The sequence below is a fragment of the Phyllostomus hastatus genome, unplaced genomic scaffold (assembly GCF_019186645.2).
Source record: "Phyllostomus hastatus isolate PE091 unplaced genomic scaffold, TTU_PhHast_1.1 phas_contig_58, whole genome shotgun sequence".
Lineage (NCBI taxonomy): Eukaryota > Metazoa > Chordata > Mammalia > Chiroptera > Phyllostomidae > Phyllostomus > Phyllostomus hastatus.
In genome coordinates, this window is record NW_025333916.1 from 39,665,742 (window position 1) to 39,686,033 (window position 20,292).

The 20,292-nt window shown below is 44.2% G+C and overlaps 1 protein-coding gene across 3 annotated transcripts in view; it reads right to left on the reverse strand.

Moving 5' to 3' along the window:
• Positions 1-1,418: 1,418 nt before the first annotated feature.
• Positions 1,419-20,292, reverse strand: part of CTNND2 (catenin delta 2) — an 830,908-nt gene continuing 812,034 nt past the window's right edge. For all 3 annotated transcript variants that reach the window (XM_045848256.1, XM_045848255.1, XM_045848257.1), the window contains 4 exons: positions 18,700-18,826; positions 14,011-14,142; positions 8,670-8,743; positions 1,419-2,598 (listed from right to left, as the gene is read on the reverse strand). In XM_045848256.1, coding sequence (XP_045704212.1) covers positions 2,338-2,598; positions 8,670-8,743; positions 14,011-14,142; positions 18,700-18,826 — 594 coding nt within the window. In that variant the 3' untranslated portion in view covers positions 1,419-2,337. The remainder of the gene's footprint in view (positions 2,599-8,669; positions 8,744-14,010; positions 14,143-18,699; positions 18,827-20,292) is intronic.

Here is a 20,292-nt window from a genome sequence, read left to right on the forward strand (position 1 = left end):
TGAGGGTTCTAGAAATGGAGAAGCAATAATTATGTACTTCTGTTTCTTCCTCCTCTACCTCATGCTGAAGGCTCCTGGCTGAAGTAGGTTATCCCAGCCTGGCACAATGCTCTCAAAGAAAGGATGCCAGGCAGCAGAGACATCTGGTCTTTAAGGGTTGCAAATGTAGGCGTGCAGAGACTCAAAATCACAAAGGAAATAAGAAGCTCCTGCTGGGAGGACTTTTTAACTCATGCATTCACTTCCCTCTGCACAACTCAAACCAGGGAGTGTGTCCTACTGTTACCCTTGGAAAAGTTAAACCAGCTATTGGGGTATTGACAGTCACATCTATTCCACAGTCTCTACTGGATAAACTTTTACTATTTCCTTCCATGACATGGATGAAATGGAAACATTGTGTTTGAGGCTACATCTTTCTTTCTCTGTCTAGGGGCTGAAGCATTCCTGGGAGGGAATCCAGAACTGTCAAGTCCTATAGTAAACAGCCCAACAGGGTCCAACGTGTAGGTAATTTGTAGGACAATGCATATGGAAATTTCTGTCTACAGCTGTATTCTGGAAATTAGCTTTTCATTCACAAAAATATGCATGAACAAAAGACTCTTTTGATTGTTTTTAAATGTGGAGAAGGAAACAGTGATTTTAGACTTGGAGCTGAACTAAGCTATGTGGAGTGAAGGGGAACAAGTTTTAAAGGAAGATGGCAGCCAATTTCTTTTGTTATTTAATGTTTTATTTTTTTTTCCAAGAACAGTTAACATTTACTAGGCACCTATTGGCCTCAGTCACTTGCATCTAAAGAGCAAAGCTAATTTACCCACAGCCCGTGTTCTTTTAAATGGTTAGCCTTATTTCTGAGCTCTGTTAACCACTATTCTAACATTCGCTTCAAGTTCAGTTTCAATAATCTAATCCATCATAGTCTACTGCTCCCTGCCACATGAACAAAAGAAGTTTGGGAGGAATAAGGCGAGCAGTTTACATTTTCTGTGGATAGTTCAAGTAATTGGCCCCAAAGTGAAATTATTGAGTTGGCCATGGTTTGTCGTGTTCCGAGGGCATAAAACAGGAAAGGAAATGGACCTGTAGAAAGAGTCGGTATTGGAGAAGGTGTGAATGTGTGAAAATCCTATAACTTCACTTCAACTGGCCTAATATCCTGAGTCACTAGATGGTCAGAAGCATAGATAGAGTACGGAAGGAACAAACTGATGTACATTTATACTAAAAACCAAAAACGAAGGTTGTACAGGATGAACAGCCAATGAAATCGCTTCTGTGAAAATAAAGTCTCACACAGGTCATTTGTATACATACGTGGACATACACACACCCACACACGCACAGACACACGAGCAAGAATGTGTATTTTGTAAGATAGGTCCTTGGAAATAGACATTCTTAGCAAATGTGGATGACAGATCAATTGTAATTTATTTTCTTTTAACACTGTATCATCATAAAGAAAACTGGTATAAATGAAAAAATCTATTTCAAATATCTACATCTAAAATTTTAGGCAGTGAAAAAGCACTTCGTTGACAAGGAGTGTGGAATGATGTATGTTAATTGTCAGAAACTGCTGGATGCCTTGCTTAGTTGCCACAAACAAGTTCACATATCAGAACGAACAATACTGCTAAATATTCCTTTTTTCCCCATTTTTTTTTGTTAAAACATACTGAGAATAAGAAAAAGAAAAACTGGAAATCCATACATCTTTCAAAAGTTTGAGATTGAAGCAATATTTAGAACCATAGATGAGGAAACACTGCGGCATCGGTGTAATATACACAACGCGCTTCTCTTCTTTAATCTGTAATGTACATCAAATACTTTACAACAATGCATTAACAAAAGGCAAGAAACATCTTGCTGTACAGAGGAACCCCAATGCAACCGGAAGCCTAGAATCACAACGGATGAAGAGAGTAAACAAAGCGTGAGAAGCCGTCCCTCTGACATGTGCGACCTGTGCTGCCTGCCTCTGTGCTTAGAACCTTCCGCCCCACCGCCCCACCGCCCCGGCCGCCTCCTGCGCTGCCTCCGGCCACACTCAGTACACAGCATTTGTTATCCCTTACAGCTCAAACTAGAAAGGTGTCACAAGGTCATCTTTAGGATCGCTTTAGCTTTCTACTGGTGTCCGAGTTAACTTTCGATTCATTTAGCTTTCTAAAATAGATCTTAATATTTCCTTACTGGTTATCACAGCCTTCCTATGGAACAGGCTTTAACAAACTAAATTTGCAGGGAAAAAAAATTAAAAAAAGCAATGTCTTGTGGTATGCATGCACATGCACTGTTCCCGGAGCGCCTCGTGCCGCCCGCCCCTCACACCCAGGAGTCGGGGGAGGCAGGGTAGTGGCTCGTTTCATAGTTCAGTTCACTGTAGGGACGGGCAGCTGAGTAGAAGTCAACATAGTTGCCGGTGGACTTGAGTCCCAGGTGCATGGTGTACTCGCTGGCTGGAGGGCGATGGTGGACCTGGTCCTCGAAGAAGGACTCGTCATAATTTCTCGTGGAATTCTGAAACGGCTGGTAGGTCTCGTAATCTTTTCTGCTGGGCTCCTGTGGGACTGGCTGTGCTGAAACCTGCACAGGAGAGAAGAGCCACCTGGGTCAGTTCGTTCCCGCATCACACTTCCTCCACTGTCTAGGCACTCCACCCTCCCTCAAGGCAAGGCAACACACGCCACCCAGGCATTCACCAGCATGGCATGTCCCTAGATATTGCCAGCTACTGATTGCCTGTCTTTAAAAAAATTTGTTCCAGCATCTACATGCTACCCATTCTAGATCACCTTTTTTGAAAAATAATTATTGTAGTAAAATATTGATAACATGACATTTACCATTTTAACCATTTTTAACTGTATAAGTAGTGGCATTAAGTACCTTCCCAGTGTTGTGCAACTATCACCACCGTTCATTTTCATTGAACGTTTTCATCATCCCAAACAGAAACTCCGTCCCCATTAAGCATAACTCCCATTTTCCCCTCTTCCAACCCATGGCGACCACCATTCCACTTTCCGTCTTTATGGATTTGAACATCCCAGATCCTGCATGTAAGTGGAGTCATATAATATTTATCTGTTTGTGTCTGGTTCTTTCACTTAGCATAATATCCTTAAGTTCATCCATGTTACAGCATGAGCATGATGCTTCTTTTGTAAGGCTAATATTCCATGCATGAAAATACTGCACTTGCTTATCTCTTCATTCTCTGATGGACACCTGGCTTTTTTCCCCCTTTGGACTACTGTGTATAATGCTGCAATGAACATGGTGCACCAGTATCTATCAGTCTGAGTCCTTTCTTTCAAAGGATTAGAAGTGGAATTGCTGGATCTTGTGGTGATTCTGCTTTTCCTTTTTGATGAATCTCCAAACTGCCACAGCAGCTGCACCATTTTAGTAGATAAGCTTTTCAAATTACAGAGGTATCCAGGAGATGGTACAGAACACAGTAGTTGATTTTCATCTTTCCTGCATTTTCTCTGGTACAGACAGGTGTTGCAGTCTCAAAGAGACAGTGAAGATGTACAAGGTCTCATGATCACTCAAGGCATCTTCCTGCCAGGGCAGAGAGCTCTGATCAATACCTCTCTTGAGGAATAGGCTTCCTGGTAGTAGGGCCATTCCATCACACCTGCCTCAGTGGACAGGTACCACAGTCTTAGAAAGATACTCAGAAAAGCACATAAGAAAAAGAGAACCCACTCCAAATTTAGAATAATATACTCTGGAGGACCAAAATGTTTCCAACTTGATTCAGTTAAGACTTGATGCAACTTGAGAATGCTGTGAAATTATGAAGGCTTTGGTTAGGGGAGAGGAGCCTTCAGAATTGCCTCATGTCCCCTGGCCCACCTCAGTGCTCCCTGCTTGCACTCTTGTCCTCTGCAGGTTGCTGTCCTTTTTTTAGGGGACCTTTCAAAGGTTAAAGGGACCACAGGAGCCTCTGAGATATGTGAAGTCAAGAATTAGTTCCCTCTGCTTGGCGGTAAGGACAGTAAGACAAAGCGTGTTCATGGGCTGATAATTAGCATTTGCATGTGTCGGGCTGGTCTAGCTCTCCCCTTCCCTTCTGGGGTCCCTTTCCAAGACTACGCCCCTGAAGTGAGCAGAACCTCCCGAGGCGTGGGATCAAGGTCAGTCCCACAGCTGGTGCTTACAGGCACGCACAAGGCTCTGCTCATGTGCAACTATCAGGGAGGAGGTCTGATGTGAATGATAAAACACTCTTAAAGAAACACAGTTTGATCACTTTCAAGCCAATTCAGTAATTCCCCATTAATTTAACTAAGGTTCAGCATGGAAACGTCCTCCGGAAATTGGTCTTAGTTAATAGATAATGATTTGTAATTAGCACGTTGTGTGTAAATGAATGCTTCTAATGGCCTGTACATAATTCTCCTCTCAAGCACATGAAACTCCCTCTTATAGGTAATTGATTTATACTAGTAATCAACCTGTTCTTCAAAGAAAGGGTGAGCTTCATCACAGCTGCCATCCAGTATGTCCCGCACTTCTAGTTAGGGGTAGTTGAATGAATGAGGCTTCTGTCTGCCTGTGAAAGTCCAGAGTGTAGGCGTTTGTTAGGCTAAGAGCCTGGCTATGAGAAAGACGTTTGGAACTGATCTGCAACATGCACAACCAGACCTTGCTAAGACCAAGCTAAGGTGCCCTTTTCTGTTCTCAGAAGAGCTGTGTGCTCGTGTTGAGCTTCTCCGCTCCAACACTGCGCTGCTGCCCAAGCACAGAGCATGTGAAGGGTTGGAGTTGGGAGGTATGGAAACATTATACAGGGAGGGAACTAGAATTTACTGTATTTCTATTTCTTTGGGTACTATATTCAACATTTAACAAATTCTTCTTTATTAATCTTCATATCATAAACATATATGTATGTGTGTGTATGTCTCCTTCCTTCTCTCTCTAGATCTCTCTCAATTTCCCTTCTAATTCCTTCCCTCCCTCCCTTCCTTCCATCCATCCATAATTTGGGTCTAGCTGACTCATGCTTAAATTAGAGAACCACTGGTACAGAGCAGGGAAAATGAGATCAGAGGCTGGGAGAACCATGTCTTTGCCACTTCCTAGCTGGGTGACCGAAGGAAACCTCACTCACCTGGAGTGTCAGTTTCCTCATTTCTGGGGAACAACTGTTTCTGTCCTCCCCGCCTGGAAGTGAGACTAAGAAAACCGGCCAGGCACTAAGAAAACCAGCTAGGCACTCAAGATGCTCTTCTGTTGTCATGAATAATAATCTGAATGAAAATACCAAATCCCCTTGTTTCTAGTTTATGAACAAAAATTCTGTTGCTGTCTGCATATATACAGTTTTATGTGCTACTTTTCTTTTTTTCACTTTTTAAATTTTTTTAAAAGATTTTATTTATTTACTTTTAGAGAGGGAAGGGAGGGAAATAGAGAGAGAGAGAGAAACATCAATGTGTGGTTGCTGGGGGTCATGGTCTGCAACCCAGGCATGTACCCTGACTGGGAATCGAACCTGTGACACTTTGGTTTGCAGCCCGCGCTCAATCCACTGAGCTATGCCAGCCAGGGTTGCTATTTTTCTTTATAAGGATGGAATGGACTGGTATAAACTCAGTAGAATTTTTGGAATGTTTAAGTAGTTAACTCTTAAAATGATGTCTGTAACCTGCTGGCTCCAAACATGAAAACCAAGGATCGCCAGCCTTATTTTGCACTAATGGTTATTTTGTCTAGGAGTCCTTACGCTTGGAATTCACTGAAAATAAGACTTGTGTCCCAGGGAGCCCTTTGAGGAGCGCCACAGCTGAGCAGCAGCCCTGCCCCTTTTCCTCTAACTCAGGGAAAGCTTGGGGTCACAGCTATTGCTTAGGCCCCCACCTCGCTCGGCCATGCTGTTGATGCCTCATCCTCAGATATCCACCCAAAACCAATTTCCACCAGGGAATTGCTTCTTCTCTATGAGGATTCATTGTCCAGCCATCACAGTGAAGCCCGTGAGGACTAGTTGGTGACGAGGACACCCGGGAGACTCGAGTGCGTAGCAGTGGACAAGTTTTGACACTGAAGCTGAATGAGCCCATAATGTCCAACCTGGTTAAATCGTTCCAGCTGGCCTTGTACCAGCTGCGAGGCTGTGAGGTCACTTTGGGCACAGGGGAGTTCCCCATATGAAAGCATTCCATGGCCGGCAGACCATGGCCATGTGGCCAGAGAATCCGAATCATGGGTGATATCTACAAGGTGGTGTCTAGACTCACACCTTTGGAAGACAACCAAATTGTCTCCTTTTTCAAATGGTTAGGATGATCAAACTTGACTTACTTCCCAAGAGGGACCTGAAGGTAGACCCAAAGTTTATTCTAATAAGAGTCCAAAATGAGTCCTTCTTGCCAAGTTCATGGCATGTTCCCTTGGACATTTTTAAGGGAAAAAAAAAACAACTATTTTTGGCTGACATTTAAAAATTAGAATGGAGTTAACAATCTGATTGCCTACTTCCCTTTGCTGGAGCTGCTCAGGGAATAATGACAGCACTAAACGACGGCCACAGGACTCAGCTCTGCCGGTGGCCTGCTGACATCTCCCCAGTGCTGACAAGTGGTGCAGACCTTAGCATCCATGCCTGAGGGTTTCAGCAGCATTTGTCTGAGACCCCCGTGGCCTTGACATTTACACTGAGGCCGAGTCAAATTCATCCTGGGGCCCTTGGGGAAAGGACTACAGTAGGCTGTGCTCTCTCTTGCTGGGAAGATTCCATCTTCGCACGTTAATTCTAATTTGCTTAAATGCTCTAAAGATGCTTAGATGAAAAGAATGTGGTTTTACCACCATTCTGCACAGTCCTCTATATCTAGATTGCAAGCAGTCCCTTGGAACCTCCAGCTGCCACACTGTAAGATGGCAAGGACCTCAGGGCCACACTGGGGTGTTTCTTCATTGCCAGTAACAGCAGAATTCCATGAGAGAAGGGCAGGGATAGAATAGGCTGACTCTGGTGACAAGCTTCTCTTGAGCTACCGAAACTAAGCACTAATCTTCTACTCTTGGATGCAAATCAGGGTCCTATCATATCCTATAAGTATCTTTAAAAGCTGGGGACAGTTCACTCACAGTTCCTAATATTTGTTCAAAGAAAAAGGGTGGATTTCCATAAACAGAGCTGGCATTTCCAATACCTTCTGTTGCTATTTTCCCCTCTGTTTGGGCAGGCGTGTTGACATGTGAATAGTTGGAGCCACCCCTGGTGATCTCTGCTCTATAGTTCACTCCCAGACTTACTTATTCATTGGCCTCTTTGCTTTTAGCAATGACTAGAATTGAGGGAGGCTGCGTTGATGTCAGTGATGTGTCAGGAGGGTCCGGGCATTCCCCAGGGGTTGCAAACAGCACCAGATGTTCCAGGGGCAGCAGTGCATGAACTGGGAAATTGAGGGCAAAGGGATAACTCCTCTAACCAGTCTCCTTTCTTCTGTTGATGGTCGATTAGAGCAAAAATAACTTCAGGTCTAGGAGACACTTTTCATGTCCTCCTCCTTCCCTTACAAATGGTTCTATACAGGACATTCTACCCACTGGAAGGGGTTCTCTTTCCTTTTCAGAGACGCCGGCCTGCTGGGTGTTGAGAAATGTTCAAAAACAACCCATTGCCCTTCCATGTTGACTTTTATCTGGGGACTGTGATCGAGCAAACAGGTTTTGGGTTTATCTTTTCAGCCCAGCTTTCCTGATGCACGAGAGGAATCTATCAGCAAGAAGCCCATTCTGGCAATGGTTATTAGTAGCTAACAGGTATAAGGAATGGCATTCTTTCCATGATGGCCATGCAAGGGGCAGAAAAGTATGAGGTTGTTCATCAGTGATGGAGCTGAGGCTGAGCCTTTTGGCTTTTATAGTCCCCATAGAAACCACAGAGCAAATGGGCTTCGATGAATGTTTGCTGACTAAAACACACAGGCACAAACTTAGATCAGTTCTTTAGGTTTCTACCATCCCAGAGCTCCTTAAACCTGAAGAGACACAAAAATCACTCAGACACCTTGATAAAATGTGAGTCTGACACCGGAGACCTTGGACAAGTTGGGGTTCAGGACAGAGAAGAATCTGTTCTGCAATTCTAACAAGCTCCCGGTGACGTTGGTGTTGCTGCTTCAACTAGACTTTGAGTTGCAAGGCCCTTTAAAATGCATTCTATTTAGCTGTTCATATTGAAGTTGATACATCTGTCTGGTTAATAACTATCACTCATAGTGAATGCTTTCTTCTGAATGAGAGTTGGCTAGGTTACAGGAACTGCTTAATTTCTGTCTAGTAATTAGCCGATCTGTCTAGTAACCAGCATCTTAGGTGTGTGTAATTGGGGCTTGCCTTCTTTCTTTTAGTTTTGCATCATAGTAGAAAACTTGTTTTCCACCACGAAATAATGTGTGTGGTTGTGGTAAAATTTAAGACTCTTTTCAAATTGGAGGCTGTTGTAATGACTGCCACCACCCACATGGATGCGGGGTGACATCTGAGAGAAGGACAGTAGGGAACAGGACTTTAAAAAATTATTATTCTTCAGGCATGCTAGATAGAAGTTAACTTATTTTGACAATTTCAGGACAGTTCACACAAGTTGAAGGGAAAAAATAAATATACACATTCTGTATCTCCTTTACCTGGTTATGTTTGATGTCTTCAGTGGGCGCACCATATGAATTCCTATACAAAGTTGAAATTCCAGTATTTTGAGCTAAAAGCAAAGGGAACAAATGTATTAGTAAAGAAAGCAAAATTTCTAATGGAGGACTAATGGCTTTCAAAGCAAGTTCTTGCCCTAACCAGCCTGGTTTCTCATGGACCATTCCAAGTGGAAGAAATTCTCTGGCCCCAAACACTTCACTTTGCATACAGATGGTAAGGAAGAAGCACAGTTCTTCTATAAAATCCCCATATTTTGTCAGCCTCCTGCAGTAATGTTCAGATTGCAGACAGGGTCAGGGCAGGTGCGACAAACAGATGGTCATTTTGCAAGTTTTATGGCCTTCCTTTCTGGCGAAAACTGGGAGATAATAAAAGCTTGTCACTTGCACTGAAGCATGCAGGAATCTGTATCAGCAGCTTTGTTTTTAGCAGGAGAGTGACAAGAATGAAATTTCTAATTTGAGCTCACAGAAGCGCCCGGTCATCTTTCAGGCAGTTCACTGCTCAAAGGCCCGAAGGACAGGTGGGCAGCACCGCCTGCGTGCGCCTTGCGCATCTGGGAGGCTGCGGCATTGGAATCCTGTGAGACAGACACAGGAGCTCCCACTCTGCCTTGTGAGCAGCCTAGCTGAAAGGAAGGGATGTCTCTTCTGGCTACTGGCAGCTTCCAAAGGCCTTGGTGGGGTGCTTACCTGGAACCTATGAGGCTCATGCCACAGGTACCCAGAGCAAGGGCCCTGGGTACCAACCCCTTCATAGCGACGATAAGGTTGTGATTAAAGAAAGATCTTGAAAACATTTTTTGTACAAGCCATTGGGGTATAAAACACTCCAGAAATAAAGAAGGGCTTATCTTTTGCTTCCAGTATCTATGGGATAATGAAACAGGATGACACACCATCTCTTCTGTAATAGAGACAGGTCAGTCTAGACACAAAGTCGGTGTAACCTATCATCTCACCTGCAGCTATTACTAAGAGCACATAATAGCTGTGCAATAAAGCTCCTCTTGGGAAATTTTATTTGGGAAGTGAGGGTTGAGAGCCTACTTTCAATTTTAAACACCGCCCAGACAGACTCTGGCTGAATACACATCACTTCTGTCTGTATCACTGTGAAAACCACCATCCCGTCTCAGGACCAATGCTCTGGACGCCTCCTTGGAGGCCCAGCTTCTGCTCTGCCCAACCCTGCTTCCCTGTCCATCCTTTTCCCAATAGCCAAGCAGGCATCTTGTTAGACAAATTGGATTATGATACAAAGCCAAGCTCCCTATTATGGCCTACGAGGCTCTGGATGATCTGGCCTCAGCCGAACTTTCTGCAGTATCTCTCACTCATCTTCCCTTGCTTGGGGAGCCCCAGGTATGCTGGCCTGCTTTCCCAGCTTGAGCCTGCCAAGTTTATTTTGCTTCAGGGATGTTGTACTTCCTGGCTGAACTTGCTCCCTGGAACTTGGTTCCCCCAGACTCTGGACTGCCTCTCCTTGCTGATGGGTAGGTTTTGGCTCAAATGTCGCCCCCTTGACCTTGGCAGATAAAGTAACCCTGTGCACTAGACACCTTCTATTTCATTACTTTGTTTATTTTCCCTATTACGCTCAACACTATGTGTTATTACCTTCTTGGTGAGCTTGTTCTACTGTTTATCTTGTGTATCTACTTTCATGTATGAGAGCAGAAGCTCTGTGAGGACAGAGATTGGTCTGTCCTGACACCTTTGTAGGTAAACCCAGCATCTGGGACAGTGCCTGGTCTTGATGGATGCTCACAGAATGGATGCTTTATTTGCTGAATGAATGAATCAATGAATATGAGTAAACCTAAGAAAACTTGCCTTCAGAACTACAATTTGCTGAAGGAAAATGTCACTTCAAGAATAAGGTGAAAAAATTTTCTGTTGGAATAAAATACAATTTTATTTGGTAGACCGTGCACTATCAGAGCCCCGGCCTCCCTCCCTGTTGTGTTTGTGGCTTCTGAGCTAAGCTGTCTCTCCTGAAGCTCTCTCCTCCTGCTCTCTGTCCATTTCACCTGTTTAGAGGAGACTGTGCAGCTGAGACTGAACTTGTGTCCTTTGCAAAATTGTGAAATAGACATCTTCACGAATGCTTCTGCCTCTGTAAGCGGAGCTCAGAGTAGACTCACAGGAAAGTGTCTTTCCATTCTTTATAGGCCCCTGTTTCCAACCAAATCAGCATATTAAAGATTAGAATGGCTTTCAAAGGCATGAGAGACACTGGCAAAAACAGACTAGACCATTTGATGTAAAGGCATTTGGGAAGCTTAGAGCGGAGGGTGAAATCCCCCAGTGAATTTTTAAAGTCAGCCTGTGTAGCTGCTGGGATCACACAGCCCTCCTGTGATGCGTGCTTCTCAACACATAATGTTCCCAGGGGATTATGACCGCAGGAAAAAGCCATAACAGTCCCACACGCCTGAATGAGCAGCTGACTTTGGCTTTCTGAAGGCTCCTCTGTGGCAAAGCAGCACTAAGGAGAGAGACACTTCAAGGGACTCCATCTAAGTGAGAAAATGAATCCAGAAAAGGTGGGTGCAGGGAAGCCTGGAATGAAAAACCTAAATGGATCTATATTTCTAAGACGTCATCGATGAGACTATAACCCAGGTAAGGAACTGCTTTCACTTTAAGCTTTCTCATCATTGGATTTTGAAGGTGAAGCCTCCCATGGTTTTCCCGCAGCAGAGAGAATGTTTGCTTTGGGGAAAATGGTAGGACATCCTCATCCACTGACGCCTTAGAAAGAAGGAAGTGGCCATTTTTCAGATTTTTCAACATGCTGAACTCTGTGTCCTCTGGATTTACCGGTGAATGAGAAAAAGTAGTGCTCTTGATGAGGAGGCCATGAGAAATCTGATCTGCAAGTCAACGCTGGAATGATGGGCACTTGGGGAAGTATGGCAGAGTGGAGGTTGGCAATTCATCCTTTCCATTCCTCCATGGTTGGCTGGTTCCCACCCGGCGTTGGTGAGGACTTATTCAAACCACTGTAGAACGTGGTGAATGCCACCACCTGTCTTACCACAATACCATGATCTCTGTTCACCTCATTGTTGATACTCCCTCATTCACACCGCCATCACTGCTACCTCCTCCATCAATGGCAGCAGCAGCACCACCGCCACCACCACCGTCACCATCATCAATATGATTATAACAACTACCTCTTACACAGTACTAGTTGGCTTTAAGGGAACCTTCCTGTATAAACATGTTGTTCAATAAAGATATTGGTGTCCTTCTAGGCTTGCTACATGATTGATAGTGTATTATTGAATTGCATTTTTAAATGAAGTAGACCAAAGCTATTTAAGCCTCTATATAAGTTTGAAAATTTACATATATCTCTCAATACTAGAGTTGTCAAGATCCCCGCTATTTTCTAGGGAGACTGCACATCAGAAACATATTAGATTTTATTTTTAGTTTATTATGTGTGCAGGGCACAATTATCTACCACTGGAATTATCTTAACATAAACACTCACATTTAAAAGCCTTTTGAATGATTCCACTGGGCAAGAAAGTTCAAGAGAAAAGTTAGATAATGCAGTCAATTTCACAATTGTTTCTTATAATTATACCATCTCAATTTATCATTCCAGACTGCCTGTGAGGTGGCTACCTCAGGCAATAATAGTTGCAAAATGAATGGGTCAGGTGAGTTTGGTGTCCCTCTTGCTCTGGAGCTATCTGGGCAAATTGGATTCTCTGCTGAATGTGGTGACTCTAGGGACTCAGCATCTACATTCACAACTTTCCTTGTTCATGCTTATCCACAGCTGGGGTGATATTGATGGGGAAAAAGCCAGTGAATGAGCATGATAAGGTACATCATATGTAACAAGCTCAGTCCTCCCATCCAGGCGACAGTTCAGGAGTGAGGCTGAGACATTTGCTTACAGGGTCTGTACCTGGAGACAGAGTGCCCACCTAGCGGCGGGGATCATGAGCGTCTATTGACTATGCCTCTCTCTGTGCAGCCGTGCAGTTACCTGGGGAAACACCACCTCTGGGGTAAGAACATTTACCACCAGAAACATTTTCTTAGCTATTCTGGTCTGGGAGAAATCTTCATAAGTCATCCACCTCATCTATCCTGCTTCCCTGCAGGTCTGCACCTAAATATTAGAGAAATGCACCCCATACTTTTAAGATTTTTCTGATAAGAGGGTCTCAGTGTGTGTTTAGAGCCATGCTCTTCACACCCCAGTTTAACGACTGGCCCAATCTGGCCCTGTTTTGTTAAAGCCCTGTTCGTCATGGCCAGTTTTCAGGAGGGACCCATCTCTGTCTATGTGGTAAGAAAGGGTATGAGTCCTTAGCTAGAGATCCTGATGACTCTGGCAGCTCTGTTCCCAAGGCATAGCCTCCTCCGCATCCATACCCCCAGGGCCTTGGAGGAGGGGCAAACGAGGGTAGAACATAGTATGTGGAGAGCCTGGAGGGGATGAGGAATGTGAAAGGCAAACCTTGCCCCGAGGAGAGCTGCACAGAATAAAAGGAGAGTTAAGGTCAAGTCTGGTTATTAAATGCCCTGGGCAGGGCACACTGCAGGGGTGGTAACGGGCACCAATTTGGCCTCCACGGAGTACCAGCTGATGAGAAAGGAGAGACAATGGGTATGATTGGGGTAGTGAAGGATGAGGAGCATGAAAGATCAATTCCTCCTCAGGGAAACCATGGTCATTGGTTCTAATGAATCTTCTTGGGAGTTCAGTTTCAAGGTAAAAGGAGAAAATGTCTCAACAGAAGTGGGTTTCCCTTAAATTCTCTCCCTTTGCTGTTTTCCCTATTCCTCCCCTCCCCTCCCCTCCCCTCCCTCCCCCTCCCCTCCCTCCCCTCCCCTCCCCTCCCCTCCTTCCCTTTCCCTCCTCTCTCCTTCCCCTTTCTTGCACTTTTTATCCTTTTGCTCCACCCTTCATTGCTAGTGGGCAAAGCTTGATATGCCAACTAAGAAGAAACCTACAGTGACTTCTCTCTCTAATTTGAGAGAATATTATGAGCTAGGCAAGTGAGAGGAAAGGGGAAGGTAAAAAAGGACTGAAGATAACATGTGCAGAGGACATATTCTCCTAGCTATTTTCAGGAATAAGATGCTACATTTTTGCACCTCTGGCTTAATCTCCTCATCTCCAATCCCTGGGGGTCTTTACTGTCAAGCTCTCAAGTGACCTGCTCGCTGCTAAGCCCTGCTGAGCTGTCAAGCACGGCTTGACGCCTGATGTCCCAGTCTTCTTCCCTGTCCCAGATCAAGTCACCAGCTCCGAGGGGGGAACACGCAAAGCAGAGCTCACCTGTCATGGTGTCTTTCCTGGAGGTGTGTTCTCCTTTCGTTCCGTGGTAAGTGGCGTTGCTGCCAGTGGACTCATAGTCTGTTTTCCTTTCTTTGAGGCTGATCATTTCCCGAGGTGAAGCTGGGGCACTTGCTGCATAGAGAAATCGAAAGGTTGACTTTCTGAGTCTCATTTCACAGCATGGACAGCACTCCACACGAACAGTTAAAGTCATAAATACACCTGGCTCAACATATGTCAATATATGTGCATGGACCTGCTGATTTCCTTGTCTTTACTCATTTCCTTCCCCTGTGTCATTTGGTGTTTTGTAGTTAAGGGGACACATGATGCTGAAGGTAAGTAATTAAGAACTCTATCCTGGGGCCATCATTTTTAGAGAGACATTCTGGTGGGAACATGACCTGCCCTAGGTGTATGGGACAGTTTTAAGAATGAGAATGGTTTTGGTTTACTTCTCTTTCTTATCATTCTCTCTCTCTCTCTCTCTCTCTCTTCCTTCCTTTTACTTTCTTCCCTTTTTAAATTAGATGTGTTTCAGAGGAGCTATTGCTTATATTGAAGAATCTCTGATTAAAATAAGTATGTAAAGTAAAATAAATTGTACTTAAATACAAAGTCACCCAGAGACTCCCCTAAAGGAAGCCAAAGGAAGCAACTCTCCACACAGGGTGATTTATGGAGCCAAAATACTCCAGCCTGCAAAGATCCACCTGCTGGGGTGGGCTGGGGGCAGGGCGTGGGGACAGCTCCTTCTTCCTGATGGGGCAGCATCTTGCTCCAGCTCTTTTGATGAGTGCTCCCCACAATCGGTCACCCACACTGTGCACCTCGGCCAGCCCTTCGACACTTGGTGGACTCCAGAGAGTGAGCCCCGTCATCCCTTTGTGTCTCCATTTCTACAGTGGTGGACTGTGATTAGGGGAGTCCCCTGGGAATTCCATGATTCTTTAACAAACTGGCCCCAAAACATAGAAAAGGATGAACTTGGAGGTAAAGGACTAAATGAGAAGAGGTTTAGTTTTCTTGAAAGATGGGATGGACTGGGAGGAACTAAACAGCCCTGTCGATGCAGAGATGTGGTGCAGGGTGCACAGTATGCCTGTGTGTGCTGTGCACCCCACCCTGTGGTTGTCCTCACATCGTTCTCCCTGCTCCTTGAGATGCCACTCATATCTGGAGCTTACTCAATTGCATCTAATGTTGGGAACCGCCCTGTCTGGTATCATAAGCTGTAACCCTCGGTCAAAGTTAAGGCTGAGGGAACGACCTTGCACCATAAGCCACCAAGGAGACAAAAGTTTATCTCCCTGGCAGGAGTACCACTTCTGCTCCTTTTACTTCACCTTGCCTGGCCCCAATGCTTGGTCGGTTAGCCAATGATAGGTAACATTCCCCAAGGGGGGAACGACCTAAAACAGGCACAATCATGTGGGAGGTCCCCAAGGAAGGACTTTGGGGGCTACAGCAAAAGGGGGTGATGGACCCTTGCCCCTCGGCTTTGACAGAACCTGAGTCCTCATTGTCTGTGAGGAAATCTCCTAATCTCTTGGCTGCCTTAGTTCCCTTGCTCCACCTAAGCCTGAAACAATGACAGGGTGGTGCAGCTCTGTGCTGAAAAGGGTGGGTTCCCCGGACAATCAGGCCTAAGAAAGAATATGTAAAATCCTGTGAAACCTGCTTTGTTTAGAATGCTCTCAATTAAATGATAAGGGTCCAAGGAAGAAGTAGGTTTGTTTCTTAAAGTTTTTTACAGCTCTTTAGCTATCTGACCCTGACTCAAAATAGGCCCTCAGAGTTCCTTGTTATTTGATCCTTACTTCCTGGCAATGAATAATGAGCGTTACCTGAATTCCTGTGTAAAGGAACCCAATAAAAGCCATTGAGAAAAGGCTCTTGGTCCTTCTCCTGTGAGAGATCCGCCACCTTTCCTCCCAAAGCAGATCATGTCTTGGTAGACTTATTCTCATCCGTGGAGGATGGGGTGCTCTGTGGGCAAAGCTCCCCCACAATCTAACTCCATATGAGCTCAGAAAAATACTGTTCTGCCTCAGAGCCTTGCCCAGCTTCCTGTGCCTGGGGCCATGCTTCAGAAACTTGTCTAACCTTGAGACTCACCTGAGATCTTAAGGATTCTAGGACTCAGCCCCAGATTTTGGGGGTCTGAATTTTCAGGAAATAGGCTTAGGAGTCCATATTTAACAACCAGACTTAGTGATTATTAAGGCCAGGGGAACTCTGGAGAACTTTGATTTTTAGGATAAAGCCCTTTTTCCTTGGCTAGTGTCCTTGATCCTCCCCAGTCAAGCCTCAGTTTTCCCTAAAGCTTATCATTCACACTCTCTGCAGAATCCCTCAGCTCCAGCCCACTGGGTAACCTTGGTCCCTGAATGTACCCCTCTTTTCACTCTCTGAACAATTGTTTCATTTCATCAAATTCAGTATCTCTGATGTGAAAATCCCTACTCTAGTCACGGGGAGACAGAAACATGAGTTGCATCACACTTTCTAAACCAGAGGAACCCTCAGCCAGGTGAGGGAATGGATGTGCAAATAAACCAGAATAAGAGGCTGGTACTCAGAAGACATCACAGCCAAATGTTAGGAGGTAAACAGAGGGGCCTTTTCATCGTTTCCTGTCTCCTGAAAAGCCGCCACTCACTTCTCAAACTGATCACAATAGAATCAAGGCTTATTGCTCAGCTCTTGAAACTCTCAGAGGTTTCCAGTCCTGGGCTGCCCATCAGGAGTAATTGCTTGGAATATTTTGAAAAATACAGATGCTTGAGTTCCACCCCAAACCAGCTGGACCAGAATCTCTGAAAGTAAATCCAGTGGGAAGACAGGGAAGGAAACCACGTTTGCTCCACATAACTCAGCCAGACTCTGTCCAGTCCCCGAGTGTTCCCAGAACCTCCTCCACCTGCTGCCCCTCCTTCTGGTCTCCATCCTCCTTTCCCAGGAGAGTCCCTTGCCTGTCCTTGCTCCTTTGCTTTTAGGTCTTTCTGCATGAAGGCTGGCCATTTATTAGTCACTGCCAGGCAATCACAAAGAGACAATATTTTGGAGCCTGTTGACCAAAGCTTTCACAATTAGAATCTAACATTGCACAGATGGTGGGGTTTATTAAACCACATCAAGTGTGTAATTATCTCCTGAGACCTCACACACAGTGGTCTCTGGTAAACCTGGGTGATACTTTGGGAAAAATCATATCATGTACACAAGTGTTTATTAGGTGTCTTTGATGTGTCTGGCCTAGGGAACAGCAGGCAAAGCCTTAGCTGAATGGCTGGGATGCTGACATCCTGATAGGGTGCCGCTGCTCCTTCTGGCACCTTCCAATCTATTCGAGCATTTCATCTTCCTAATGCTGATTGGTTCTTAGCAATTAAAGCTTTTAAAAAGACACCATCCTTGTGCTTGCCAGACTCGTTGCATTTCATTTGTTTAAGGAGTATGGAAATCATTTGCTGTGCTTCTGAGACAGGTGGAAGTTTCTCCAGTCACGTGGGTGAGGGTCCTGACTCATCTACTGTAGGACTAAATGTTAGGAGCAGTAAGACTACACTAAAGAACATAAGCTTTCAAGGGGCTGGGAGGGGGTCATTTATTTCCATCAAGTATTCCCCATTCATTTCTGATTTTCCTCATTATCCTGACAGTGCAGTACTGTGCAGAGTTTTATGACAAGCGTTCTCAAGCAGAGAGGGACTTCTGCTGGGGCATGTTCTCTATCCTGCCCTGTGAGTAGTGGCTCCTGATATTATTATTTCCTCAGCAGTGAGAGGGCAGCAAAGAGTATGGAGAAAATTTCTTTAATAAGAGCCTATACAGGTGTGAATGTTTGCACATATGTGTGCGTGCATGTGAGTGCATGTGCATGGGCACGCATATGCACATACAGTTATTTATCCATCCTTCTCACAATGGAAACCACAATGCAGAAATCAAAAGACAAGTTTTAAAAACTTATACTTTGAGTAAAACCACAGTAAATCCTATGTCACATATACACCAAACAGTGTGCTCATGTTTCTTCAATTTTTCTCTAATCTTTGGCATTGTATGACATGATTGAAAAAGGGTATAAAAGTAAAATATCTCTACAAGTAAATAAAAAATGTTAGTTCAAAAGCAATGAGAAGGTGACAAATTTAGAAAAACATGGCTTAAAGGTTATGCTTGGTTATGATATGAATTTATCCATCATTTATCTGCTGGCTTAAAGGTAATAATAAACATCTGATCAGTAACGAAATCCTTAAGGATGTAGTTCAAATGTGTATCATTCCAAATGAAGAAACAGCATGTCCTCTCTCCCCTATTCTGTTATCCCACTTATAATTGATAAAATGAAACTCAAACTATTTTTGGTTGGAAAAATATCCATGGAAAACCCTGACTTGAAAACACTTGACAGTTTTTATCTTTGTTCCTCACTGAATGTAGGTCTGTGATCTGCATTTCATGTCCATGACACCTGTGAGAGATTTTTAGAAATCTGTTAGAGATTTGTTCTGAGTGTGTGTGTAACACAAAGTTGCCATGGCAATAAAAAGAAAAGAGAGTCATTTGATATTTCCAGCAAATGTCGGCGGAATGGGGAAGGCTCTCCTCTCTGTGGGGGTCAGCTAAAGGGCTAGGACAGAGGGAAATCAGGCCTGGCTGACTCTGGGCATCTCTTACCTGAGCGGTTGTTGGGAGACACGCGCACAGGGGAGATGGAGGGCGTGCGGGAGGAGGAGTAAGGTCTTTGCCGATCCCTCTCGATGGTTGAAGATGAGGCTACAAAGTGATATTGTGACCATCCATCCTGCAAAGACAGCATGCTTTTATTAAGTGGGGAAGGCAGAGTGATTCTTCACTTCCTGATGTTTCCAAGTTCCAAGCATTTGAATTTGCAAAACATTCCTGCAATCTGTCAGAAGCAATCATGGAGCTCTGCGCCATCATCAAGGTTAACAGAGACAAGTGTGAATTGAGGCCCGCCTCCTGCTCCCCCCAGACAGACTGACATGGGAGAGCCTGCTTTCCTTCCCAAATGCGGAATAAATGGTCTCTTGGCAAACCTGCTTTGGCCAGAAGCTTTTATTTAAATGAAAATGTCATGCTCAAAATGTCGAATGATCCAGAAACTGTCTCTTCTTTGCCTACCTGGTTCCAGCTCATCCTGGCTCTCTTTTCAACCAACAGGCTTCCAAAAGGGTCTACACTTTTGTTCACAGGACCAGGTGCCAAGCAGCATTCTCCCTCCTGGTTTGACTCCCCCACATCGTGTTGAGCTTCCTTCTCTGTCACAAATGCCCAGTCCCCACCTGCCCAAAGCCTCCAGCATGTGTTTACGCTTTCACTGTTATGTCCTCTGCTTTGCCCCAGAAAAGACATTTCTTAATTCAGAGCATATCCAAAATGCATCCTGCCAAACTGATACTCCATTAAGCCTTCCAGTATCAAGTTAATACATGAAAAGCATATAGGCTATCTTTCATCATAGAAATGATATAAATGCATTGTGGATAATCTTATGAATTTAGAAAGCATAAGAAAGAAAATAAAAATAGCCAACAATCCACTCCCCTTTCCCTGAGATGTCCTGATAGGATGTCATGGTATTTCCTTCCAGTCTTTTTTCTTTTTCAAGCCAAGTTCATTTCAATCGGAGTAATATATCAAATAGCACTGGCAGTATACATAGAAAAGCAGACACTGATCCACCCACAATTCCTGCTTCACAGGGGCAACCGTTTTCAACTCCATTAGCTTTTTCTTTTTCTGATAATATTTAGACATTTAAAGGACTCAATGGGACATACTCTGGGGTTATAGGTAGTGGCTCAGGAAATTGCTTAGTCAAAAGTTTGGCTTCTTTGGTCATGAATAAGTATTGGGCTGGACAAAAAGTCCATATGGTTTTTGTTTTTTTTCCCATAAAATAAAAGACATGTTTTTCATTGTTACCAGTAACGTTACTGATCTGGATATTTTGAGATGTCAGCTATCTGTTGTGGTATGATGTTGATTATTCTTAATTGTCCTGATTTGATCACTATCAACTTCAGTTGGTCTACCCAACCACGCAGCATCATCCAGTAAGAAATCTCCAGCAAGAAACTTCACAAACCACTTTTGACATGTTCAATCAGCCACAGTACCTTCTCTATACACTGAAGAAATCTCTTGTGTGTGTGTGTGTGTGTGTGTGTGTGTGTTTGAGTTGCATTTTTACCTTTCTTGAAGTAATAAAGCATAATATTCCAAAAATATTGCGTATTTTCTTCC